This window comes from Canis lupus, chromosome 5 (assembly GCF_048164855.1).
Source record: "Canis lupus baileyi chromosome 5, mCanLup2.hap1, whole genome shotgun sequence".
NCBI lineage: Eukaryota > Metazoa > Chordata > Mammalia > Carnivora > Canidae > Canis > Canis lupus.
Genome location: NC_132842.1, coordinates 70,887,938 through 70,915,702, shown reverse-complemented (window position 1 = coordinate 70,915,702; position 27,765 = coordinate 70,887,938). Strand labels below are relative to the sequence as shown.

Here is a 27,765-nt window from a genome sequence, read left to right as displayed (position 1 = left end):
TGCCTACACCACAATTTAAGAACCACAGCAACAGGGCGCCTGGGTGGCTCAGTGGTTGAGCTTCTGCCTTCAGCTCAGGTCATGATCCTGGGGTCCTGGGATCAAGTCCCACGTCGGGCTCCCTGCATGGAGCCTGCTTCTCCCTCTGCCTGTGTCTCTGCCTCTCTCTGTGTGTCTTTCATGAGTAAATAAATAAATTTTTTTAAAAAAGAAAAAAAAAGAACCACAGTAGCCAAAGAGAAGCGTGGCGCTGCTTTATTGAACCTTCTTCCCCAACACACACAAAGCAATTAAACAAAGGGGTGCCAGTGGGGAGCCTCTTACACAGCCCTCTCCTTCTGAACCCCCACTCCCAGATCCCAGAGGACCTATCTTCCCTTCTGCCACCACCGAAACAAGCCCCCCTGGCAGGGTCTGCGCCCACAAAGAGTTTGCCTGCTTTGACTGAACTGACATGTGGATTTAGTCCAGCAATCGGACCTGCCCGATGTCAGGGCTAAATTTCTGCATAAGCACAAGCATTGGGCAGATCAGAGGTGCCCCTGCCTGAATTGGCAACAGATGGGCCACCCTGTGGAATGGCCCACCAGCTTGCTGCCGGAGACAGCCTCGCCTGATGCCACCCTCGTCACGGATCCCACTGCTGCACCACTACACTGATTACATGCGGCTGGTTGTTGGTGACGATCGTCTGTCTTCAGCAAAACAATTGTGTGTTGGTCAGGACAGTTCGGTAATTGTAACAACTGGCATTTCCTGGAAGTAGCAATTGGATGGCGTTTGGCAACTGCCTGAATTTTCGTTCGAACTAACAATTACTCAGCCCCTCAGAAGTACCGAATTGACCTTAGTGGGCAGCCAGTTATTGGATTAGATTGAAGGGAACGGTTTGGGACTAATTTGATTTTTATTGTTGTTATTGAATTTTATCCCTGGTTTGAATCGACTGGTGGTTGGCTCTCCATAATTGTTGAAACAAGCAATCTGAAGAAATCGCACAGATGTGTCTGGTGGGGAGGACCAAGGCATGATGACTTGGCTGCGTTGCCGTGTGAACAGACAACGGTCTAAAACCCAATGCGACGGACCGTGGCTGTCTGACCGAGCTAGTTTCCCTGCACCGAGAAGGGTGCTTTTCATTTGTCAGCCACGCAGTTAAACTGGTCACGTTGAAGTGGTTTCAGCAAACTCACTGAATTCAGGACGATGAATGGTTTGAACAAGTGTTGGGGCCTATCAAAAATAAGCCGAGGCCTGTTGGACCAAATTTCCGAGAGATTCAAGGAGTCTTTCAGACTGAAGTTGACCCAGTTGTGAGCATCTCCCAGGCCCCATGGGAAAAGCAGGCCAGCGAGGGGGACACAAGCAGGTTGTCCTGAAGTCAGCTGGGTGGGTCACCCAAGCTGAGGCGGCCACCAAAGCAGAGAAGCGGATGATGAGACAGCTCCGCCCCTCCCAGCACCAGGGCTGGGGCCTGGTGGGCGTCACACCTCTGAGTAGGGGGGTGGGGCTGGGCCCCCATCCGGAGTCTTGTATGGCAGAGACAGGGCTTCCTCGTAGGACGGCAGGACCACCTAGGAGTGACAGAGACATGGGGGCTAAGGACCGGGCCGGAAGGAACAGGATCCCAACATGGAGTCAAGGGGCTCCATCCAACCCCCACCTCCGGCAAAATGGTTGATGGTGAGGACCAGCACACCTTGGGTACTTCCTATGCTAGACACGGCATGCACGAGACAGGGGCAGTGTCTATTCCTATAGGGGACAGACTCATATCTGCCAGTCCGGCTTCAAGCCCCCTTGTCGTGTTGACAATGCACCATTTTTCCTGGGAAAAACTTCTCAGTCCACGTGCTTTCAGAATTGGTCTCACCCCTCAGGTCGGGGGTGGGACAGGCGACTTGAGTATGGCCATTCAAAGTAGAATTTCATCCTCCCTGGCTAACGTCATTGGTTTGGGATTTGGTTAGTGACCCCAGCTGGTCCATCAGACATGCTCCTGGGGTTGTGGAGACGGTAGGATGTCAACCTGGGGGTTTTGGCAGCCATTTTGCCATCATGAGGAAAAGGCTGCTTGAAAATGGACCCAACAAAGCAGAATCAAGAGATGGAGAGGATGAGATCACATCCAGGTGTCACAACTCAGCCAGCCTCCACGAGCCAGACCTCCATTGGACTTTGAAGTTCTGGGAGCAAATAAATTTCCTTTTTCCATGTAAGTCAGATTGAGTTGGGCTTCTGCCACTTGCAAACAAAAGAGTCTCCACTAATACAATCTCCTTTTATAGATGAGGAAAGTGACAGGGGAAATGTAAACCAGCTACACTCTTCCCATCATGTCTCCAACGAGCTGCTTCTAAGTGCACCTCATCCCTCTGCCTAGAAGGCCCTTTCCCCTTTCCCAGCTAACTTGCATCAGCTGACATTTGGTCAAGTGTCACCCATTCCAGGAAGCCTTCCCTGATACCCCAGAGGAGGCCAGGTACCTCCTCTGTGTTCCCATTTCCCCCCATGCTTCACACTACATTGCAGTCCAATCTCTGTGTCTGGATTCACTCTGGGCTCTACCTTCCCCTAGGACAGGATGACATCTCAGTTTTCTCTGCGCTCCCAGGGTTGGAGACTAGGCCAACAAAGAGTAAGAGGCAAAAAATGTGGAATGCATGAATGAAAGAACAGAAGCCTAGACTATCAGAGCTGAAAGAGACCTTCACATTTCTTCTGGCCTAATCATCTCACAAGTGGAGAAACCGAAACCCAGGGAAGGAGAGACACCTGCCCCAGGTGACGGGGTGAGTGGCAGGGCTGGGGCTTGGCCCTCCCCATCCCCAGGCTCACCTTCGGTAGCATCTTGGAGCTGCTATTCTCCTCAGCTGAGTTCATGTACTTCATGAGTTTGTAGCATCTCCACACGCACTTGAACATGTAGACCTGCAAAAAGACCCAGGTCAGACTATGCTTCGTTGACCATCCCCACTACCCCAGCATGCCTGGGACAGATGCTGGGCACTTCCTGGTTGAGGGGTACCTCACCTGCCAGCCCCAGGTGTTCTGAATATTGCTTTTTCCACTGCCCTACAGACCTAGCACAGAAGGGGGCTTTGGGGGCAACGGCCCTGCAAACCATTCTTCTCTGCCCCCTGAGGCTGGAAGCTCACTACCTCCTGAGATGGCAAGTGATGAAAGCAACTGCTTTCTCTTAGTGATTGATGAAAGAGCACTGCCGGGACTTCCAAGGCCAGGAGTGAAGCCCCCAGGACTTGTTCAAGGAACAATAGCCAGTGGGTCTCTCTCTGCCCCCAAACTGCCTCCTAAGGAAGGAGGTGGGTCCTGCCTTCTGGAAGTCTTCTTGTTTCATGGAACCCCATGGTGGGGACTTAGAGGCGGCAGGAATAAATAAAATGAATGTTAAAAGAATGAAGTAGGAAGCAGGTGAGAACGGTGGCCAGTGAGGAGAGTGAGGAACACAGAGAGAAGTCCCCTCCAAGGGGGATAAAGAACTGGAGGCGGGAGAGACAGAGTGTGTGGTGGGCCTTGGGGAGTCACGGTCCAGGACCGTGTATGACGCCAACCCGCGCTGGTTTCCCCAAGCCTTCAGGAAAGTTCTCATTGCCCTTTGCTGAAGAGGATGGTGCTAGGTCCGTCCTCTGAGGGAAGGCTCAGAGGAGTGAAGTTCCGTTTCCAGGATGGCATTAGGTGATGGCAGAGGCTGCTCGGGGTCCCCAGTAAAAGGAGGCAGTGACAGCCGGTTACACCCACACACACAGAAAGACTGGGAGGAAATGCACTCAGATATCAGGGGTGCTGAGTGGTGGTGGATGGTGAGCTGATTGCCTTCTTTCTGGTCTTCTGTTGTTTCCAAATTTCTACAGTGACCCTACGTTACTTTCACAATTAGAAAAGAACATTCTTGAAAGCCCTTCCTTCTGTTGAGTTGACATCAGCCTCCCCTGGGCTTTGGGACACACTGGCTTTAGTTCTGGCCTCTAGAATCCCCATGGGGGTCTTTCCGGTACTTGGAGATAGCCATCGTGTCTCCTCTTTCCAAGCTGAATTGCCCTCGTTTCCTTGACTCCCTCAGATGGCAGAGTGTTCTAACCTTCTCACCCTCCTGGTTGTGCTGCTATTAACACACTCCAGTCTATCATATCTCTCTTAGAATGGGGACCTGAAGTGGGACTCTATCTTCTGGGCCTGACCACCTCAGAGAAGAATAAAACCATTCCCCTCCCTCTTCCACATGAGCAAACCTCTAATAATATGACCTCAGGAGCCATCTACATGTTGGTGCCTGAATCATATAAAACTGTGAGAAGGGCAAAGCAATATTCATTCTGTCCCTTTCACAGATGAGACCCAAGGCCCAGAGAGAAATGACTTGAAAGGAAACCTCATAGCTAACAAGGGGAGAACTGGGACTCACATCCAAAACTCTCTGAATCTCTCCTCCTTCCCTGGATCAGGGTCTCTCTGGGTTATATATTAAGTCCCTGACACCCAGATGCTGATGGTCTTCACAGATCCCCTCCTTCATCCCAAGGATCCCAAGTGGGGTCCAAGGAGCTGGTTTGGGGTGGGGTGGGGTGGTGGAGTAAGGAGTCAAGAGCAGGGAGGGCATCAGTGGGAGACAGCTGGTGACACCCCTGCCTCCTGACAGTCTGGTGTCAGGGGGGCCTGTGCAGTGCAGGCTCCCCACCCTTCCCAGAGCCGTGTTCAGGGGGCCCTCACCTTCAGGATGAGGACAGTGATGAAGGCGATGGAGAAGATGATCATCATCTTGATGAACTGGCTGTGAGCCACACCCTCCTGGCTGGGGATGTAATTCTGCAACAGATTCGGGAGCCAAGTTAGTGCCTCTCCTCCCAAGGAACTCCTCCAGCATCCACACATGGAGGAAGACGTGGTGTGGCACAACCGCTGTCCCCGTTGATCCCTGCCACCGCCCTAGAGGCAGGCGCTACCTGCCATCGGCCACCTGCAACGGGCGAGCACACCGAGGGAAGCAGGTGCAGCAGATGCCCACCCAGCTGGCTCTTGCTTGGCTAGAGCCCCCACCTCCAGCTGCAGTGGGGCCTTCTCCAGAGGCGAGGCTCATTGAAGGAACCGCCCAGGCCTGACATACCTGGGATGCACGCCCCCACTGTGCCAGCAAGCCATCGTGGGAGTGGACCCTCCAGACCTAGTCAAGCCCTTGGGCATCCGCAGCCCCATCCCCATTTCTGGGGAGACCTCATGAGAGGTGCTGAGTGTGAATGACCCAGCTGAGCCACTCCTAAATCCCTGGTCCTCAGAAACAGTGTGAGACAGTGACTGTTTACCATTTCAAGTCACTACATTTGACTGTAAGAAACGAATATTATTCTTTTTTTTCCTTAGAGAAAGTCTTTATTTATGTTTGTTTATTTGAGTGTGTGTGTGTGTGTGTGTGTGTGTGTGTGTGTGTGTGTTTATCGTGGACATCCTTAATTTCTTCAACTCTGATATTTCATTGATTCAGGAATTTCATCATGCCTTAACAATATGTATAGAACTGAGATATGAACTTCACAAAATCATTGACTATACTGCCACAATCATTTCTTTCTTTTCATTTTTGAGATTTTATTTATTTATTCATGGGAGACACAGAGAGAGAGGCAGAGACACAGGCAGAGGGAGAAGCAGGCTCCATGCAGGGAGCCTGACGTGGGACTCGATCCCGGGTCTCCAGGACCACACCCTGGGCCGAAGGCAGACACTCAGCCACTGAGCCACCCAGGCGTCCCTGCCATAATCATTTCTAATGTTGAGAATGAGATGGTGGGTTGTGTTTAGTTTCTGTTATGCTTATGCACACTTTGGAGTGACATGCTAAATGCAACATTAAACCAAACAAATGGGATTATATAAAAGACGATGCAAAAGGCTCTATCTGGCCCAGATGCCCAGACAGATGAATGGATAAAGACGTGGTGTATATACATACAACAGAATACTACTCAGCCGTCAAAAAAAATGAAACCTTGCCATTTGCAATGACGTGGATGGAACTAAAGGGTGTTATGCTAGGCAAGATAAGTCAATCAGAGGAAGACAATTATCAGATAATCTCACTCCTATGTGGAATTTAAGAAGCAAAACAGAGGATCATAGGAGAGGGAAAGGAAAAATGAAACAAGATGAAATCAGAGAGGGAGACAAACCATAAGAGACTCTTCATCATAGGAAACAAACTGAAGGTCCCTGGAGCAGAGGGGGTCGGAGGGATGGGGTATCTGGGTGATGGACATTAAAGAGGGCACGTGATGGAACGAGCACTGGGTGTTATATAAGCCTGATGAATCACGGACTTCTACCTCTGAAACCAATAATACACTACATGTTAATTAGTTGAATTTAAATTAAAAAGTAAAATATATTTTTTAAAAGGCTCTATCTGAAGTGTTACATTATTTTGCAACGCTGATGTGTGGGAACAAGTCGTGTAGGCAACAAATGAGCCTGGGAATTACGCAGCCTGTCATTTCTGAATGTTTTTGTAGCTTCTTATGTATTGTGTGTGTGGTTACTCTGGTAAAATTATGCCATATTCGGGAAGGGAAGGATAATGACATACTGTAGTGGTATTAATGTGGAGATCCGCAAAAATCTGAGGACATATCTTTATAAAGACCAGGCTGCTTTGTCATCAATCAAGGGATATAGAGGACCTGAAGAAGTCGTCTGGTCCTCTTTACTTATATTGAGTAGTGCCCTAAAACTGTGCAGAGAAGCCGTGGGGCCATACTGAGATGTGTTGAGTGCCCCTCTCTCCAAGCATAAAAAACGAGTATTATTTCTGTGATGGAATTCACACAGCAGGGCTCCCTGTAGGATGGGGCAGGGCCACCCCTAAGGTCACACGTCTGCCCGGCTCCTTCCCTTTGTCCCGCCCCATGCTGTCCCCAGTCCTCCTCAAGTGTCTATCTGGGAGCTCTCCGGCAATCAATCATTAGCACAAGCATCCTCCTCCCGGGCTCCATCTCTAGGGAACCTAAGCATGGAGGCACAGACAAGGGACACAGCTCGCTCACGGCCACACAGCCAGTGATGGGGGCGGGCCCCTGGCCCAGACTTACCATGTGGTTCATGGCCTTGAAGTTGAGATAGGTGGGCACTTCCATGTAGGAGCTGCAGAGGGTCAGGATGCTCAGACAGAAATCCAGCAGCTGCAAGGTCATCAGTGGGACCTTGGAGGGACCCTTGGGGCGCAAAGGCAGGAGGAAGGAGACAAACCAGCAATGAAGCCCTAAGCTGGAGGTCCCGGTGCTGTTCGAGAGGCCATCAGCCAGAGACACCGGGGACTCTCCAGCCCACAGGACCCAGAAAGGAATGGATGCCCGCTTCTTGGACATTCCCGCCCTGGCTGGCAGGACCCGGCCTCTGCCCAGGGTCTCCCGATGCCCAGCCCGGGGCCAGCCACTCCCTAACTTCCAGGGCAACAGTTAGGGAGAGTCAGGGATTGGCAGCCCCGTCACTGGCATCCGCCCCGTGGATGCTCATTGTTGGCTTTAACCGACTGTATCTTCCTTCCTTCAATGTGGTGACAAAACAGGGACAAAGCAGAGGCTGGGGACTGAGGCGCACATGTCCCCTTCCCTGCGATGTAGTGCCCACAAGGCCCTGACCCACAGGGCCATCACTGGGCCCTCGGAGGGCAACCTTTCCTCACTTAATGCCCGTGGCCCACACGGGTGGCAGCCCTCGCAGGTGCATCTTACAGACAAAGGAACTTGAGGTGATTGGATGGGCTCGGGCTCATCAGCCCAGGAGGGCCCCGGGCGCTGCCACCGCACTAGCCTGAGCCCCTGCCCCCTGCCCAGGCTGGGCCGACTATGGGACGTGGGACGGGGCTGCGTACTCACCACCCGGCTGCTCCGGGAGGCAAACTTGAGGTAGGCGGGCAGCTCGATGTAGGAGCCCAGCAGGGTGAGCAGACACAGCAGGAAGTCCATGATTTGCAGAGACAGGAAGGGCAGCAGGTACTTCTCCCGGTTCTGGAAGACAGGCCCAGCACTGTCAGGCAGTCTGCCGGAGACTGATGCCCCGTGCGCCCCCCGCACTGGCAGCTCCTGTCCCTCCCGGGGTAACACGGCTCTCTCCCGTCACCCCCTCCTGCCTTAGCTTCAGGTGGACCCATGCACCTTCCTCTGACTGAGGTTCTGGGATGGGGAGGAGGTAAAACCCAGGCCTTGAGGGCCAGGCGTCTTGGTGTCCCAGGACACACGAGCAAGGGTCCCCATCTACAGAGATCCAGGGCCACCGGGAGCCGGCTCTGACCCTGCTTGCTCTGAAGAACCCCACCAGGAGGGGCTTTGTGTCCATTTTACATCAGAGAGGACTTCCTAGAGGTGGGGACCCTGAGGCTAGATCTGGTAAGAACCATGGGGGAAACGGGGAGCGCATTGGAGGCAGAAGGGCCAACATGAGCAAAGGTCCGATGGTGACAGGGGAAGCCCACACTGCTGCGATGGTGGGACCCTCCTCTGTGGGGGCCACTCTTGGGGTGTGTGGTCATGGTCAGAGGCCCTGGGTGGCTGAGGCTGAAGTCCCTCTCCTTCAACTTAAAGCAAGTGACTACTGTGACCAATATGAGGGCACATGAACTCGCCACTGGGGACAAAATCACAGAAGGGGTGGTTTTGTGGTTTCTCATGTGGCTGTCTAAAATCACTCAGGAGGCAGCCAGAAGAGCCCAGACTCAATCTCAGGGCCTTCTGGACCACCCAGTCCACTTTTCTAGCTGGACCATGTGTGTCTCTGCACAATAATTCAGGACCCACCTGGCACAAGGTAAAGTCACTCCCTGGGGTACAGAGTTTCGAAAGGGTGCTGTTAGCTAAGGGAGTGATGAGGGGGGTGCAGGCAAGGTGAAGGTGTTCCAAAGCAGCCCCTGATCCTTCCTTGCACCAGTCTCCTGGCCAGTGATTGCCAGGCCACAGGCTCCCTGGAAGAGGCCACTCTTGCTGGGTCCTGCTTTGGTGGCTGTGCAGTGAGGCCCTGGCTTCCTGCCCCCTGGGGGATGAGGGACAGACCGGTTCCTCTTCGCAGAAGACTGAGCTACAGCCTCTCTCTCTCTCTCTCTCTCTCTCCCTCCCTCCTTTCCTCCCTCCCCAGCTAGCTGGGTGGAACTGAGCCACAAGAGTCTACCCGCCCCCCTGCTCTCTCTGCTCTGGTTCCTCTCACTGATTACAAAACCCACTGTTTTTTCACCTCCCCACACCTCAAAATGACCCTTCCTCTTTTCTCTACCAAAATTCCCTGCTTCTTGCATTTGCAGCTTCCAACCATGAAGGTTAGCAGCTAGTATGACCAAAGTATCTGTGTGCGTGCCCCCACCCTGGAGGGTGCGTGTCAGTGGGAGCCAGGGCCTCCAGCCCCAGAAGGCTGGTGTGGAAACGAGGCTTCCCATACTGTCCTCAAGCATGAAGATCCCTGGGGCACAAGTGGGGTCTCCCAAAGCACCCACCTCCCACCCTCTTGTCAGTGCTGTTCACCCAGTGGGTGTGAATAGGAAGGGGGCAGGAGGATAGCTGAGGGTCCCGGCCAGCCCCCAGAACCTCCCCGACCCCGACCAAGCCCTCACCTTGACCACTCCGATGAGCAGGCTCAAGCTGATGACAAAGAGCATGATGATGAGCAGGAAGCTGGAGATCAGGTTGGCTGCAAGGCAAGGGACAGTAGTGAGGGGCCCGGAGGTGCCCCCAGGACACCCATGCGGGTTCCAAGGACCACATTTTGGGAATCACTGGTGTGGAGGCCGTGACAGTGAGCAAGCCAGCCCAGACCCTGCCCTCCTGCAGTTCTCAGCCCTGGAGGACCACAGAGACAGCAAACACAACATTTCGGTAACCCGGCTGCAGGGTGAGAGGGTGGCCCCGGGCTGCTCTAGCCAGGGGGAGGCCAGCCTGTGAGCTGAGTGACCAGGAGCCCAGGCAGCTGAGCTTGCTGCGGTCAGCCCATCGGGAGCAGGGAGCTCGAGGGGGTGCTGGGACCCGCAGCCAGAGGTCGGCAGGGGCTGGATGCCACGGTGGGAGTTTCTGTTTTATTCCAGGGTGGTGGGCAGCCACAGACAGATGTGAGCAGGAGAGTCCTGCTGTCATCTTCCTGGCCGGCCAGATTGACAAAGCACCTTCCTGTCTGCTCTCACACCTAGATACTAGGGTGGGGACAGGTCTCTATTTGCAGATGAAATGTCTGAGGCTCAGAAGGAAGAGGTGGGGCGTCAGACCTCAGCCAGTCTGCCCACAGCCAGGGCCCCTCCTCTCACCCGCCCCTCCCCACCCTGCCCTTCCCCACACCTTCCTTGCACCTGCCCCTCCCCACACCTGCCCCTCCTCGCACCTGCCCCTCCTTGCACCTGCCCCTCCCGCTCCGAGTTCCCTGGACCTACCGAGCCTGAGGTAACCCGTCCGCCAGACCTTGCAGGAGGCCTTGCCATGAACCACCTCCACTAAGTGCTCGGTGAACAGCAACACACTCATGATCTGGAGGCAGACAGACCCTGGGTCAGTTCACAGCTCCACCCTGCCGCCTCCCACCCCTGGTGGCGGGCAGTCCAGAGTGGGGGCCTGTGGGGAGGCTCCTGGAGGAGATGGAAGGCCCGCAGGCTGGGTCCATGGGGCTCCTGGGGATAAAGTATGGCCTGTACAGATAGACAAGCTCAAGGTCCTTCTTCCTTTTCCACCTGTGTGAGCTTCGGCAAGTTGCTCGGCCTCTCTGTGCCTCAGTTTTCCCATCTGTATGATGAGGATAGTGCCTGGAGCTATTTAAGAGGGTTATTATGAGGAGAAAGTGCGAACATCCCGAACATCCCGGGAGAGCACTTAGAACCACGCCTGATTCTCACTAAAACGATAACTGTGACTACTGAAGGTCAAAGTTGGGGGTGGGGCGGCCCTGAGGGCTCCTCCACCAGTGACTGGGCCCCTCTTCAGCACCCCCTTTTACAACAACAGGCTCTGGGCATCATGGGATCTTAATCACAGCATCTGAGTATCACAGAGCTCCAGGTTCTTAGAATTATCAACATAGCCCGGCAGCAACTGATCCGTGACTGCCCAGGGAGCCCTGCCAATCCCATCCCCCACGGCCCCTCGATTTCTCCATCTGCAAAATGCAGATCATAATACCTGCTTCGCAGAGCAGTACTGTGGCCAGATGGAAGAACTCACTTAAAACACCAAGGCTCGCTATTATGATTGCTGTTACCCCCATTGGATTGTAGGTTCCAGGCAGGGAAGGCTTAAGCCTCTCGTTCACCGCTCCAGCTACTGTAGTAGAGGATGGATGGGAGGATGGAGGGACGGGGTGAACGGACAAATGAATGGGCCCCATCCAAATCTGATGGGTCCGAGTGTTGTGGCCCTGGTGATGGCTGAAGTCCAGCCACAAAACTGCAGCCCCCTTGGAGGGATGCTTCGGTGGCTCAGTAGGTTCAGCGTCTGCCTTCAGCTCAGGTCATGATTCCAGGGTCCGGGATTCAGGCCCATGTCGGGCTCCCTGCTCAAGGAGGAGTCTGCTTATCCATCTCCCTCTGCCCTCCCACTCTCTCTGTCTCTCTCTCTCTCCCTCTCTCTCTCTCTTTCTCTCAAATAAATAAATAAAATCTTTAAAAAAAAAAAAAAGGACCTTGGAGGTCACCTTGCCTGTGCCCTCTGCCATCCAACACAGGACTCTTGTGCCAAGCAGCCTCTATTTAAATACTTCCAGCCACAGGAACTCGCGGTCTTCTGTGTGTCCATGTCCCTGCAACAAGCCTCCTTCCCTTCCCCCACCGCTACACACAGTTCTCCAGGCACCATCTGCCTATACTGAGAATCACAAGACTATTTTCTTCCTTGTAGTGGATGCCCTACCTCTATTAATAAGGCCGAAGTTTACATTGGCTTCCTGGGTGGCCCTGCACTAGAACTCACGCTTAACTGGCAGGCACCCAAACACCAACACCGTTTTCCGCTTGCTGATTGGGTTTTTTTTCAGCTTAGACGCAGGTCTCTTTTTTTTTTTTTTTAAGATTTTATTTATTTATTCATGAGAGACACACAGAGAGAGAGGCAGAGACACAGGCAGAGGGAGAAGCAGGCTCCATGCAGGGAGCCTGATGAGAGACTCGATCCCAGATCCCAGGGTCATGCCCTGAACCGAAGGCAGAGATGCTCAACTGCTGAGCCACCCAGGCGTTCCTAGACGTAGGTCTCAATGTGTCCTCCTGCCATGTTTCATTATGTTCAGGGGGGCAGAAGGCGACCACACAGAAGAGTGACAAAGAGCTGAGCTCCAGAGTCAGACAGAGATAGATTTGAATCCAAGTCAGTATGTGACCTTGGGCAACTCATTTCACCTCTCCGAGTTTTCTCATCTGGAAACTGGCAATCACTGCATAGAGTAAGGAATAAATTGCACCATATTTGCAAAGCACTGAGCCTGGGGTGCTCAGCAAACCAATCTGCGTTTGACTGATGTGAGCTTGCATGCAGTGGCAGAGCCAGACTGGAGCAGGGCTCTGGGGGTGGGGTGGGGGGTTGGACAGCGAGCTCACTCTAGCTGCCCCCTATACCTGGTGCAGGGTGAAACAAAAACAGCTTTGTTTCACCAAAATGCTGAGAGCAGCCCAGAGCGGAAGGCTGATGCTGTGGGGGCTGTGGCTGGAACCCACAGGAAACAACCCAAGAGAGAAAAGCCGCTTCCTCAGCCCCTGAAGCCTGGGGCCCCAGCCCCTCCACTTCCCAATTTCACCTTTAATGAGGGAAGGAGAAAGGGAAGCAGAGGACAGATGCATCCAGAACAGGACAGGGCACCCTGTGGGAGGGTGAGTTCCCCACCCCTGGGGGTGTGCGAGCAGAGCACAGGTAAGACACGTGCTGGTGGGTGGGCTTAGACAGGCCAGGTGTGGCAAGAGAAGACTGGAAGTCCCAAGAATCCAGAGTTGTCTGAGACCTGGAACGAAGCTCAGAATCAGACAACTCCAACCTCCAGTTGCTTGAAAGAGCCTCTGCCCATGTATTTTATAAGCGCCCTCTGCTTGGTTGATAAGCTCAGAGAGGTTAGGTGGCTTGCCCAAAGACATACAGCAAGTTGGGGACAGAGTGGAGACTAGAGTCCCAACCTCAGAGCACTCTCCTGGCACCTTGGCACCCACCCCACTCCCCCAAAACATCTCAGAGCCCCTGCTAACCTGCACCCCAGAGGGTGCAGGTATTTTGATCATGTCCCTATGTCAGTAAAACCTTTCGAACACACTCCTCTACAGTTCTTTACTTCATAATTATATGCATGTGCTACCATTCAGCTTATCATGAACATCGTAAAACACACACACATACACACAAAGTCCAGAAGTTAATAAGAAATATAGTTGAAGAATTTGGAAATTCTTTTTTTTTTTTTAAGATTTTATTTATTTATTCATGAGAGACACACACACAGAGAAAGAGAGAGGCAGAGACACAGGCAGAGGGAGAAGCAGGCTCCATGCAGGGAGCCCGACGTGGGACTCGATCCCGGGTCTCCAGGATCAGGCCCTGGGCTGAAGGCAGCGCTAAACCGCTGAGCCACCCAGGCTGCCCCAGAATTTGGAAATTCTAACACTGTCATTCCGAGGCCCCAGTGGTCCCCTCGGGCATCACCCCACTTTACAGACTAATGCTAACCCACAGCTGTCTCCAATCCCTCAATTCTGGCCCCTAACATCTCTCACAGCTTTGCCATTGTGCCATTAGTATCCCAGCTACGGCCTCCCAGCTCCCCCACCATATCCTATGACCCGAGAAGGGGAGGGAAGCTGAGGGACATTTGCACACCCTGACTCCACACCATTCCAATGATCTTCCCAAACCTGGCAGAGGGACTATTCTGAATACCCCCACCCCCACTTCACAGATGAGTGAAGTGAGACTCAGAAAGGTCCGGTAACTTGTCCTTGGTCTCCAGCTGGTAAGGTGTAGGGCCAGGATTCAAGCCCAGGCCAATGGGCCCTAGATTTCATTCCAGCCAGTCCTTTCAGCACCTCCCAACCTCCTACCTCCTACCTCTGCCTGAAGCTTTCCCCACTCCCAAGCTGGCGCCCCAGCAGAGTCAGAGGAGCACCATCCCCTTCCCCCACACACATAGTTTGTGCCAGGGCAGCAGGTGCTAGAAGTCGTCCTCCTTTTGTAAAAACCCCCTGGGTTTCCTCCATTTCTACCTTCTCAACAGTTGTGTAAGGGGAGGGAGATAATTCTTTCCCCGTTTGCCAGGTGAGAACCCTGCAGGTCCATAGAAGGCAGGCAATAGCCCTGAGGCTCAGAGCCAGGCAAGTACTCAGCTCCCGGAAAGTACTCAGAATCAGCCCTCTGCTGGCCCCTAATCTGCAGGAGGAAGATGGGAGTCTCAGTTCCCTAGGAGATGGGATGGAGAGGAACTAACACTTGGTGAGTGCCTACTGTGTGCTCAGACCTTGCACACACAAGCTTACATCACAGCCTCCCAAAACCTTGCAAGAGAAGCAACATTTTCCCCCATTTTACCGATGAGAAAACAGAGGCTCAGAGAGGAGAACTCACATGGCCCGGCAGGGATCTGAACCCTGGTGCTCTCGGCCCAAGGGTCCGGGGCTCTACCCAGGGCTGAGTGGGTCTTGCCAACCATCTGTCCCCTGTCCCCGGCAGCTCTGGATACCCCCAGCTCAGGAGCCAGCAGCTGGGGCATGAGGCCTCCTTGCCACCTGCCTCACTGCTGTAACACTGGCCAGTTCCTGGTTCTGCCCTGCCCTCGGTTTACCTTCTCTGGTCAATGAGGAGAGGCACCCCTTTTGCATCCAGGGTCACTGGGATGATTGAACTCCTGCAAACTATGGCATCTCACACCCAGGTCACCCAGGATGGCCCACCTGGAGCTGCACCCTGCTCATCAGAAGGCCCTCACTGCTCCACCCAAGTCCCTAACCAAGAACCTTTATAGTTCCCGGAAGGTACCTGGCTTACCTATAGGGTATGCTGGGGGAGGCCCGGAGCCCCCCAGCATCCAGTTGTCCCAGGCCCCTGGCCTTCACCTGCCCCTCACCCCACCCCCACCCCTGCCGGTACCCACCTGGACAGAGAGCTGACTTCTCCTGGAGCTTTGAGGGTCTGACTGGACTGTGACCCACGAGCTCCTGGGACAGGACAGGGCTCCCACGGGCCCGGGGGACAGCAGCCACTCATCCTCCTCTCCCCCAGTACAGCATTTCCCAGGGCCTTCCCTCTTCAGCAGTGAGGTCGGGCAGAGTAGAGCTAGGGTGTTTGGGTCGGGGGATCCCAGGCCCAACCCAAGCTCCATGCCCCTGAGCGAGCCACTGAGCTCTCTGAGCCTGTCTCCTCATTGGGGAAATGGGGACAATTACCAGACCTGCCTCAAAGGGCCACTGTCAGGTCAAATGACACGCTAGCACAAAGCCAGGCATACAGCAAGTGCTGCTTAGATGAACATCGTTGGGGAGGGTTCACTAATCTGTGTAGGTATTCATTCACTCCTTCTGTTCGTTCATCCAATAAATACTCTCGGAGCACATATTGGCTCCAGGCCCCGTGCAGACAAGCCACTGACCCTGGCCTGGTCTGCAGGTGTCATGGTCCCCGGGGGGAAACCATGGGTTACCAGTGTGTTCAGAGTCACAACAAGGGACATGCAGAGGACAATAGGTCCCTGATGAGGGGGTGATCACCACTATCTGGAAGACTTGGGGAGGGTTTCACAAAAGGAGATGGTTGAGCAGGGTTTAAGGGCTCTTCTCAACAGAGAAGAGCAAAAAGCATTCCAGGAAGAAGGAACACTCTATGCAGAGGCCCCAAGGCTGGCAGGTCAGACCCAAGGAAACTCATGGGCCAGAGTGCCTCTCCGTGAGAGGGGGGACGTCACCAGCGCCCAAGGGAGACCCAGGGAGACGCAGTGGCCAGCCCAAGCTCACACAGGAGGTCTGCTGCTGAGCCTGCATTAACCTCAGTCCTGAGAGCGAGCCAGGGCTCAGGCTATAAGACCACATCAGTGCTGACCATACTCAGCCCACCTCCCTGTCACTCCTGCTCCCCATTCCCCTTTTGCACCTCTTCCCTCTGCTTCTTCCTGGTTTCAGTTCCCATTCCCATCCCCCCCTCCCTTCTTTCTCAATAACAAACACAACCTTCCTAAGCTCAGCAAGGGGGGAAGTGGCCAGGAAGCCAGGAGAATTTCTATTTGCCTGGTGGCTCTGAGGAGCCACCAGCAGCTTGAGCTGAACTAGAAGTAGCAAAGTCAGGGAGGGTGGGAGGAAGGGGGCCGCCACTGAATGTGGCCCGGGCCGTAGAGGCAGCGATCCTCCAGGCAAATGTAGTGGACAAAATGCTGGTCAGGTGGGAGTGACCGTGACGGCCGTGCTGCAAGGTGGGCACTGGCTGTCGTGTCGCCGGTTCCGGCATGCTGGTGACTGCTACGATGACATGGGCAGCCGTCAATAGAGGTGACCACGGCTGTGGCAGGGGTGGCAGTGATAGACGGAACCCTGGTGGGCACCCTGGGAAGTGGCGATTGACTGCAGTCATAATTCGGCCTTGACATTCATTGTTGCTAATGTTGATGAGGGTGGTGACCTCTTGATATGAGAGTGGTGACTACGATCATGATGATGGTGGTTGGTGACACGAGATCCCCAATTCTGGGGCTCAAAACCACTTCCCAGCCCAGGAAGGTGGGCCCACTGTCTCGGATCTCCCGGGCTCAGGATGCAACTTCCCAGAAGCAGGCAGGAGGAACTCCACCCTCTGAGATGCCAGGGGGCACCATTCACTGAGAACCCCCCTCCCGCGGTGGGCACCTGCTAGGCGCCAGCCGGTGCGGGGCACCTTCCTAGCCTTCCACTTTATTTGCTCCTGGCAAATCTATGAGGTCAGATTGCCCGCCCCCCCCCCCCCCCCGCCTCACTTATGTCAGGGGAGAGCGAGGGGTTGTGGGGGAGCCTGGGTGTGACTTGACCGAGGTTGCACGGGGAGCCAGGCCCAGGCATGCCCTTAACCCTTCCTCAGCAGATCATGCAGTTTGCAAAATGGGAAGTGGGTACCTCTTCCTGCCCCTCTCCCTTTTCAGGACTGCTCCACCCTGACCGTGTGTCCTCCGACTCCAGGGACCCAGGGTCCCAAGGAAGGGCTGCTGTGCACTTAAACGATTATCACCACCAGAGGCGGTGACATTGGTGTCATCACAGCCTCACTGAAGCCCACCCGCCCAACCCGCCCACTCTGTTTTCCCTGGGGGCCCCTGGCTTGTCTGGCAGGAGGGTGGGAGAAGACAACCAGATGCATCAGCGTCAAGAGGAAGCTCTCCTCCCCCACCCTCTCCCCCGCCACCCCATACTTCCTGTGGAGGCTTATCTAGACAACTGGGTGGGGGCCGTTCCCCCCCAGCACTATCTCCCCAGTCACTGCCCCAACCAGCCTCAGATAGTGTCTGCCAGGCCCTCCCGGAGCCCGAGCCCAGCTGCGGCCCCTGCCCGGCCCCAGCGCCAGCTCCCCGCTAAGGCTGCTGCCCTGCTGCCCTTCCCTCCACCCCTGCCCCCTGCACTATTCACTGACCCCTCTGCCTGGCCACTTGACCTCTCTGTGCCTCAGTTCCCTCATCTGTAGAACAGAGAGAAGCATCGAGGCTGCCGTGAGGAGCTGATGAGGTGACATGTGTCTGCTACCAAAGACAGACCCACTCGGAAAGACCCACTGAGCAGCAGAAGTGCTTGTGTGTGGACACCAAACCACAAGCCCCCACGGCCCTGGCCACTCTATTTGTGACAGCCTCAAGCCAGAAGCCACCCTCCCACAGAGGGACAGTCAAATACATGGTGGTATATTCTTGCAATGAAATAGGATGATGGGGGAACCCCGGGTGGCTCAGTGGTTTAGCGTCACCTTCAGCCCAGGGCATGATCCTGGAGACCTGGGATCGAGTCCCACGTCGGGCTCCCTGCATGGAGCCTGCTTCTCCCTCTGCCTGTGTCTCTGCCTCTCTCTCTCTCTGTGTGTCTCTCATGAATAAATAAATAAAATCTTAAAAAAAAAAGAAATAGGATGATGGGGGGTCGGGGGGCGGGGGTGGCTGCACACAGCAACACGGAGGAAGCTCACAGTGTTGAGAGAAGGAAACCAGACACAGAGGAGCACCTGCTGTGTAATCTCATTCCTGCCTAGTTCTAGAACATACGTTGGAGGAGGCCAGTGGGGTGAGAGTGGCGATGAGGGAGGGGCCTCTGGGTCTGGTTTTGTCCTATTTCTCAAGCCGGGGAGAGGTTACACGGGTGCGTTCACTTTGTAAAAGTTCATCAAGATGCACACTCGTGATATGTGAATTACGCATCCAGGAAAGGTTTGCAAAAGTAAAATAAGACACAGATTAGCTGGCACCTACTATGCGTCAGGCCCTGGAGATCACAAAGATAAATCAGACTTCTGGGCCTCCGGGCCAGAAAACAGGATCCATGGGGGCCCCAGGACTTGGGAGTGGGGAGCTGCCCTGGGACGGGGGCAAAGATGGGGAGTTCAGGGGCCCAGGACATGGGGCTCCGGGAAGGCTTCTGAGAAGCAGTGAGTCTTAGAGTTCTTGTCCTACGGGCAGTGGGGAGAGTGTGTCAGAGGGAAAGGCAGGAGCAAAAGCAAAAGTGAGGGTAAGCCCCATGCAGGAAACTGCGAGCAGTTTCTCTTGGGGATTGTGTCCCGGGGGTCATGCATGTGCCGGGCACCCAGGAGGCCCCCAGGAAAAGGCAGCTGCCGTGTGGCTGGAATGGTGGAGGGATATAGGAGACATGGGGGAACAGGGGGTCCACAGAGCAGGAGGCTTCAGGACTGGCAGGGCCAGGAGAAAGAGCACCCCAGGCAGAAGGACGGCTGTCCAAAGGTGGGGAGCTCCAGAGAACACGATTCAGATGGTGCGTGCCTCAGTTTATCACCTTGTCGCGTAAGAACTGCCATGACAGTAGCACTGCATGGGGAGTGGCCTGGGCTGTCTGGGCAAGCCGGGGTACCATCGTCAGAGCCCCCCACCCACGCATGTGCCCTCTGCCCTTCCAGACCTGTTCCTGTGAAAGAAGACAGCATGGCAAGCCTTTCGGTGAAATCCCCGGCCCAGTGAATCCCAGGGGCCTCCGCCATTCAGTGGTTGGGTTTAGCGGAGGGGGTCGGGTCATCAAATTTTCCCTTAGGAGGAGCCCCTTTTGGGAGGCTCGGAGTCATTCTCCACGCTTGGCCCAAACCCCCATCAGCCTCTACTTCCTGAGTATCTGGGGATAAACTCTGTGTCCATACTATTCCCCCAAACCATCAGTTCCCTATTTACCTTCAGAGTGAAGCCCTCCCACCCTCCCCCATGGCTATTACTACAACCACTGGGCTCGCAGGAGAGGCCCGGGCCTCCTTGGGATGCCCACATCCCTTCATCCTCACCTCAGGCCAGTTCTGTTATTCCCACCTTCTCCCCATTTTGTGGGTGAAATCGAAACTGCGTCTTTCCTTGTGGGCTCCACATTTCCACCAGCCAGGCCCCCGGGATCTTACCATCGATCCCTCACCCATCACTGCCAAGAAGCGTGCCCTCCCCGCCACGGTCTGGGCCGTGAGCAGAACCCCGGGGCTCCTGTTCCTTATCCACCACGGGCTGCAAAGCAGACTGGCCTCCCCAAGCCCCTTTCTTCTCCTGCCGAACGGGGGCTCCAGTGTTAGTTGCCATTTGTGGGGCGCTCATCAGGTGCTGGGTGTGTCTCCACCTGGTTTCCTGTGAATCTCAGAATAACCGTGCACTTCAGGGTCACTAGCTCCCATTTGACACGGGAAGAAATTGAGGCTGGGGTGGGGAGGGATGCCCTGGGCTCACAGCAGGGCTGCGGCCTGGAAGGGCAGGGAGTCAGCAGGCTCCCCTGTGCAGCCTCTTGCTCAGCTTCCTGCCTCGTTAGGGCTTCTGTGGCCCCCTTCTCCATGACGGTCCTGGCTCTGGGTCTGCTGGCCTGGGCTTATATTATAAGCCCCACTTCCCAGGGAGGTTCAGGGTCAGGATGCTGACAGAGAAGCCTCAGCCCATCCAGACTCTGCCATCCAGTCCCGGGGCCAGTCTCAAGGGGCCCCCAGACCCTGCTCTAGGGGGGACCCCCTCTTCTCAGCTGGTGCCTCCCCTCACCATGGCCCTCTGACTCAGTGGGTCCCTTCAACCCCAATGATTCCTGAAGGCTGGGACCACCACCCACATCCCATTTCCAGAAGCCCCTTCCTTCCCTTCCCTTGGGCCTGAAAAGCAGGAAGTGGGGAGAAGAGAAGGCCCAGCCTGGCGTCTGGTCTCTCCTTGCCCACTCCAGGGTGAAGATCTCCATCACTCAGCCCTCCAGGCCTGGTGCCACAAGAAATGTTTCACTTTGCCCCCGGAGGACCCTGCGTGCAGCCCCCATTTGGTCTGGTGGCACCCATGGTCTCCTCAAGGAGCTGTGTGGGCCTCCACCATTTTATAAGTTAGAAGATGGGGTGCACATCCCAGAGATTAAGACCATAACTCAGTTCCAACGAGGGCCCCGGGGCCATGGCACTGGAGTGAGGCCACAACTGCCACCCTACCCCCACCAGCCTCTTCACACCTTCAGGAAGGGCACAGACCAGAGCCTTTCTGCCCCACATGGGGGCATCAGGCGTGAAGGCAGAGGTTCTAACAGACTTTCATCCGGGACTTTCCCCACCTGGCAGTTGGGGTCTATTTTTAGGCCCCAAACACATGAGCTTTCAAAGGTATGGTTCTGCTCCCCCAGCCCTCTCTGGGCACCAGCCTGCAGCTCCTTACTCCGATAGGGCCATATCAGCTCAATACCTCAAAGCAATCACCCTTGAGGCAGAGACTACCAGCCTCAGTTAACAGAAAAGGAAACTGAGGTGCAGACAGCAAAGGTGCCTTCCTGCTCCAGGTCACATCATAGGTCAGTGATGGAGACGGCGCTGTGACTTTCAATCCCAAAATGGAGGAGAAAGAAGAACCCCCCACCCCTGGTAGTCTGACAAGGACAAATCAGGAGGGTTTTCTGGAAGAGAAAGCTTCCTGTGAGCTGGACCATAAAGAAGAAATGAAGACTGGGTGAGGAAAGGGCCTCCCAGACAGACGGACCACCCCAGCGCATGGGCCAGGTAAGAAATTCATTTGTTCACTCACTGGCTCATTCCCTGTATCTGTGCTGGTAGCAACGACCCAGAAGGAGCCCCCTGCCCTACCTCCCTGTGACCTGGAGCAAGGCAGGAACATTCCTGGCCCTCTGCTTTCTCATCCATAAAATGAGAGGACTGGACCAAGCAGAGATCCATCCTTTCAGCTCTGAGGCCTAAAAGAAACGAGGACCTCGGTCCAGCTTCCCTCTGCTACACCTCACAGCCATCCCTCCCTAAACCCCAGCAACGTGAACTTTCTCAGTGTTCCAAACATCACACGGTCTCTCCCATCCCCAAGGCTTTGCTCAAGCTGCTCCCTCCCCAGCAGCCCCAGGCACACGTCTGCTCATCCTTGGCACACCGGCCCACCTCCAAGAGCTGCTTCTGCATCCCCACCCTCCACCCCAGACTGGGCTGAGACCCCTCATCTGTGCCCCTGTGACAGCCAGCACTGTTATCCACCAAAACCACTGTCACTCAAAGCCTGAGCCGATGAAGGCACAGGCTCTGACGTGTCAGGCCCACACCCTGGCCCTGGGCTTGGCACAGAAAATGAAGGTATGTTGGAGAATTGATCTGCATTAAGGACAGACTCCTTTAAATAATGGAGGTTGCTTTACTTTTTTGTTGTGGTTTTGCCAATTTAAAAAGTAGCATACTGGGCAGCCCGGGTGGCTCAGCGGTTTAGCGCTACCTTCAGCCCAGGGCATGATCCTGGAGACCCGGGATCGAGTCCCATGTCAGGCTCCCTGCATGGAGCCTGCTTCTCCCTCTGCCTGTGTCTCTGCCTCTGTGTGTGTGTGTGTGTGTGTGTGTGTGTCTCTCATGAATAAATAAATAAAATCTTAAAAAAAAAAAAAATGTAGCATACTAGAACAACCAAATAAAGAAAGTAGCATTGAATTAGAACCCAAAGTATAGGGGATCCCTGGGTGGCGCAGCGGTTTGGCGCCTGCCTTTGGCCCAGGGCATGATCCTGGAGACCCGGGATCGAATCCCACGTCAGGCTCCCGGTGCATGGAGCCTGCTTCTCCCTCTGCCTGTGTCTCTGCCTCTCTCTCTCTCTGTGTGTGACTATCATAAATAAAAAAAATAAAAAAAAAAAATTAAAAAAAAAAAAAAAAAAAAAAAGAACCCAAAGTATGAAATAAATATCCATGAGTTTCTACTGGTATAAATAAATCATTTAGTTTTATAACAAATGAGAACAGACAAATCTCCCACGAGAAATTCCAAATATCCCAAATATGCTATAGCTTGTCTGCCCTCAAGAAATAGCTCTCTACTCCTTAAATGACCTTCTTCCAGAAAGGACAGTATGGGGGTGGGGGGGCATTGGGGAGAAACCTGACAAACATGACCTTCACCAGGTGATCAAGGTTACCATCAACAGTGACAAGACATGTCGGGGAGTCCACACCTTTGATATGATGTGCTGAGGATGGCCCTTTACCTCTGCAGTCTCCTCCCAATAACACTTTACCCAAGCCCATCCAAGAGAAAGTCACCAGACAAGCCCCATTTGATGAATATTTGACAAAATGTATGACCAGTACTCCTCAAAACTGCCAAGGTCACCCCAAACAGGGGAAATCTGAGAAACTGTCCCAGCCAAGAGGAACCTAAGGAAGCATGAGGATTAAATGCAACGTGGTATCCTGGATAGGGTCTCGAGACAGAGGAAGGAAGATGTTTAGGGAAAAGCTGAGAAAGTCTGAGTAAAGCATGGGCTTGAGTCAGGCTATTGATGTGGACTCATCGATTGTGACTCATCGACTCCCAATCCGGGGGGAAACCAGATGAGGAGCATACAGGAACTCTGTACTATGTTTTCACAATAATTCTGTAAATCCAAAACCATTCTAAAATTAAGTTTACTTTAAAAAGTAGTACATGCTCGGAGCGCCTGGGTGGCTCAGTCGGTTGAGTGATCAACTCTTGGTTTCAGCTCAGGTCGTGATCTCAGGGCAGAGTCAGTTTGAGATTCTCTCTCCCTCTCCCTCTGACCCTCCCCCTGCAGGGGCTCTAAAAAATTAAAGAAACAAACAAACAAAACAAATAAATAAAATTATCTTTTAAAAAAAGTAGTATATGCTCATGGTACCAAATACAGAGAATATAGGAGTGCAGAAAAAAATTAGAGCTTTCACAACCCTAGAACCCAGAAAGAGCTAACATTAGCCTCCTTCCCTCCTTGCCCTAAAGTGGGTATAAGCTTTTCATCATTAATGCATTTCTTTTTTTTTTTTAACATTTTGTTTATTCAATTGAGACAGAGAGATACATGAGCAGGGGGAGAGGCAGAGGGAGAAGCAGGCTCCCCGCTGAGTGAGCAGCTGGACGTGGGGCTCCATTTCAGGACCCTGAGATCATGACCTGAGCTGAAGGCAGACGCCCAACCATCTGAGCCACCCAGGTGCCACTGGACGATGCATTTCTAATGCAATTCTAGGCACCCTGGAGAGGAGATGGCAGAGAAAGAGATTTCTGGGCAAAAGAAATCCCCACCTCCTGCCATTGATTTAGGACGTTCTTTGGGTTCCCAGACAAGCCAGAGCCAAAGAGGCCAAATTAAGAAAGCTATTTGACCCTCCTACACATGCAAGTTTCAGTCAGAAATCACCCATGACTGAGCAAACCCTCTACACAAGCCCAGCAGAACCCTGAGGAAGGCCCTCTGGCCCTTGGACATGGGAGGGTCCTCCCATAAGAATGTCCCCGATGACCAATAAAGTGTAGCACTGTCTTTGGTGTCCAAATTTAACCCTCCCCAGAGACACCAAGTCCACGAATAGCTCTCAGTATGCAGCTGTCATCCATGGCTGGCTCCAGATGATGACAATCTGGCCATCAACACATCTGGACAACAGCTTCTCTTTTTCCATCCAGATGTTAGAGCCCCTGACAGCACACCTGCCTCCTGACTGCTGGGTCGTGGGAAACCCCCTGGCACCTGCCCTTTCTGGGAAGGAGCAAAGGCTTCTCCAGAGGCTGATTCCCCCTTGGAACCAACCAAGGACCTCAGAGAAGACTGCCTGGGCTGGTCTTAACGGTTTCCAGGCTCCTCTGTTCCCATGCCTTCCGCTCTAGAACGTCCCATGGCTCCCCATGGTTCACATTACTGACAGTGGATCTCAACCGGGAATGATTTTGTCTCCAGGGGACCCTTGGCAACGTCTGGAGGTAGTTTTAGTTATCACAACCCGGGGAAGCTATGAACACCTTGTTAGAGGCCAATGATGCTGCTAAACATCCTACAATGTGCAGTTCAGTCCACATGACAAAGAATTTTCCAGTCCCAGATATCAAGAGCGCACTACAGTGATGGTCCAGACTCTTCAGCTTGTTACTCTGAGCTCTTTCCACCTCCTGCATCCCAAGCTGAAGCATCCCGGTTGGCCTGTGTAGTGTCCCCTACACAAACCACCGTCCCTCAGCCTCTACACTTTGTGCACCTATTCCTCCCCATCCATACAACCAAACTCTACTCCTCCACCAATGGTACAAACTCCAAAAGGCTGCCCTGATCACTTGCCCGCACTTTTCCTCCAGCTCTGTGGGCAGGCACTGATGTTGCTTTACCATGTACAGGTGAGGACCTCAGACAGTGAGGTCAAGAAGAAGCCTCAAGAGTCACAAAGTTTGGGGTTTGCAGGACAGCCACCAGGCCCCCGCAGCCTGCCTGTGGACTTGGCCTGGCCAGCACAGGGATTTCTTTTTCACCTTGAATCATTCACCGACATGGAAACATCAGAAAACATGACATAAAAGCCTGTGCTTCCTGCCTCTCTAAATGTCAGAAGAACAGCTCAGACCCACATTCCTTTGTGGCAATAATCAGCGGAAGCAGAGACCAGCTGCCAGAACAGAGCCAGGACAGGGCCCCCCAGGTCAGCGCAGGTCCCTCTGCCCCTCTCCACTCACTTGCGTGACCCATCTGGCCTGGAAACAAGTTGGCATTTGAAACCTCTGAGCCAGGGCGCCTGGGTGGCTCAGTGGTTGCACGTCTGCCTTTGGCTCAAGTCATGATTCCTGGGTCCTGGGATCGAGTCCAACATCGAGCTCCCTGCAAAGAGCCTGCGTGTACCTCTGCCTGTGTCTCTGCTTCTCTCTCTCTCTCTCTCTCTCTCTCTCTCTGCGTGTGTGTGTGTGTGTCTCATGAATAAATAAATAAAATCTTAAAAAAAAAAAAAAAGGAAAAAAGAAACCTCTGAGCCAGTCCACATCCCCACCTGTCATTTTTGTAAAGGGTAAACTGAAACCCAAAAGAGAAAGTCATCCTGGGGCACAGGGCCAGGTAGTGGCAGAGCTGGGGTAAGGGCCCAGGGGCCCGCTTCCCACAGGGACCCCTCTGTGTACCTCACTGTCCTTCAGAGACTATTCTACAATCTCAGAGCTTGAAGGGGCCCTACGGGTTCGGTGTGGGGACAGCCAAGGTGCCATTCACATCTCTCAGGATCCCTCTCGTGCTGGCAGGAGGTAGATGAGGCAACCTCTGAGCAACTCCCCAAACCGGCACTCTGGGGTCTGACAGCTTGACTACGGGAGTGGGGGGCACAGCAGCCGGCGCTGGGTCTGACGCACACTGGTGACAAACATTTCCTCTGCGTCAGGGGCTGCCTCTGTGCCTTGTAGATAGGAGCTCAACAACCCTATCAGAGAGGTACTCTTCTGCTCCGCGAGGAAACCGGGTTTCAGAGAGGTGAAGTCAGTGGCCCAAGGCTGCACAGCTAGGAAGCGGTGAGGCCAGGATTTGCATGCAGGAGTGCATCCCAAGGCTGTGCACTGACCACTGAGCGGCACCGCCCCTCTGAAGGCCTCAGCCCAGCCTGCCCGGCCCCCAGAGACAGGAAGCAGATGCAGCCAGGCTGAAGCAGTTTACAGCAGCCCACCACAGAATGCCAGATTTAGGCTAATTTTGAGGAAGCCCTTCTAGGCTCATGAGAGAACTGTTAACCACAGGCCCTGAGTCACCGTAGGAGGAAGGCGTCTGGGTCTAGGGCAGCCCGTGTGGCTGGGAGTTGTGCGGTGGTGGTGGAGGGTCTGGGCAGGACTGAACAGAGACCCTGACTCTTACCCACCGAAACAGAGCAGGGAGCCTCTGGCCCCAGGGGGCTGTGGCTCAGCCAGAGTCACTGTTCACTAAAAGAAGACAGGGGCTCCTCACCGGGGCTGTGCACACCAGCTTCCCAAGGGGAGCCACCACCAGGCCGCTTCTCCTCGGGTGGGCGCCCCAGAGTGGGACCAGGCAAGCCACCCTCCCCCTGGGCACAGGACCTCAAGTCCTCTCTGGTGGAGGGAAGGCAGTGGTCTGCCGAGCTGTCAACCCAGAGGATTTGGCCCGTCCCTCCCTGCTAGGAGCACAAGGGAGAGATTCCCACCTGCCTCCTGGCCCAGGCCCCCCACGGAAAGAAGCAGCCTGCGCCGGGCAGGGCCTGACTCCACGCCCGGGCAACAACCCCAGCCCACACCTCTCCAGAGCTTCCTGGCTTCCACAGCACGTTCCCGGCTGCTGATCCATTCGAACCTTGTAGCTGCTCATTTTGCCCCATTTTACAGAGGCCGAAACTGAGCCTCGGGAAGACGGTGAGTTCCGTTGGCTGGAAAGGATGACCCTTCTCCCAGCCCTGCTCCCACTGTAGCAGCGGCCGCAGGGCCCCCTTCCCAGCCTGACCGAGGGGGAGACTGAGGCCCCGGGCACGGAGGGGACCTGTCCAGGGTCCCACGGAGAGGCGGAGGGTGGCAGGCTCCCTCTGCGGGGGTGGAGGCAGGGGCAGCGGATCGGGGCCCTGCTCTTACACACGCACGCACGCACCCAGCCTCCCGCACCTGCCCGCACACTCACCACATGGTAGATGGCCAGGGCGGTGGTGGCGATGCGGACGTTAAAGCAGCAGCAGGTCTGGCGGACGGCAGCCGTGCGGGGGGCCATGGTGCCACCGTCCCTGCTCCTAGGCACTGAGGGGGAGAGCCCAGCGCCTGGAGCAGGGCAGAAAAGGGGAAGCTGCCGGCTGCCCTCCTCACTTCCTTCCTGCCCCTCAGACAGGCAGGGGCCCGGTCGTCACCACTGGGGCGGGGCAGCAGGGAAGGGCCACAGCCTGCCTCGAGCCCGAGCCCCACGGCTGGCCCTCTGCCACCGCCCTCCGGGAGGGGCTGTCCTGGGAAGGCAGGTCCTTGCACCTCAGGACCTACCGTCTAGTAGGTGAGCACACTCACACGCCCTGCTTACTGGACGCTCCCATCACTCCTGGAAGCAGCGCCACCAAACCCATTTCCAGAGAGAGAGATAGAGGTCCAGAGAAGTCAAGGCAATCGCCCCAAATCATACAGTCGTTAGTGCTGGCGGCAGGATGCAAACTCAGGTGCGCCTGGCTGCACGCGTAGCTCTGGTGTAGCATCTCCTACATGTTCTAAGCCTGATCCTGGGCAAATTATTGTAATCCTCACCTCAATCCTATCATTAGCCCTGTTTTCCAGATGAAAAAGCCAGGGCCCAGAGAGGGGAAGTGATTTGTCCGAGGTCACACAGCTGGTGTGTGGAGTAACTGGGATTTGAATGGAGGCTGTCTGGTTCGGGAGGAGGTCCCGAAGAGCTGGTGTC

At 54.6% G+C, this 27,765-nt stretch overlaps 1 protein-coding gene across 1 annotated transcript; it reads right to left on the bottom strand.

The window, feature by feature from the left end:
* Positions 1 to 239: 239 nt before the first annotated feature.
* Positions 240 to 27,198, bottom strand: LAPTM5 (lysosomal protein transmembrane 5). Its single transcript, XM_072827441.1, has 8 exons — positions 27,010 to 27,198; positions 10,412 to 10,505; positions 9,605 to 9,681; positions 7,884 to 8,015; positions 7,098 to 7,220; positions 4,729 to 4,824; positions 2,839 to 2,931; positions 240 to 1,574 (listed from the first exon to the last, which is right to left on the bottom strand). Exons 1-8 carry the CDS (start codon positions 27,094 to 27,096, stop codon positions 1,485 to 1,487), a joined length of 792 nt encoding a protein of 263 aa, XP_072683542.1. The 5' UTR covers positions 27,097 to 27,198; the 3' UTR covers positions 240 to 1,484.
* Positions 27,199 to 27,765: the final 567 nt, after the last annotated feature.

Excerpts from the sequence above, each read along its gene's own strand:
- LAPTM5 (XM_072827441.1), bottom strand. The coding sequence starts at position 27,096 with ATGGCCCCCCGCACGGCTGCCGTCCGCCAGACCTGCTGCTGCTTTAAC. Across the intron at positions 8,016-9,604 it reads TGCTCATCGGAGTGGTCAAG|AACCGGGAGAAGTACCTGCT; the intron begins GTGAGGGCTTGG and ends CCTGTCTTCCAG. Across the intron at positions 2,932-4,728 it reads TCACTGTCCTCATCCTGAAG|GTCTACATGTTCAAGTGCGT; the intron begins GTGAGGGCCCCC and ends GTCTTTTTGCAG.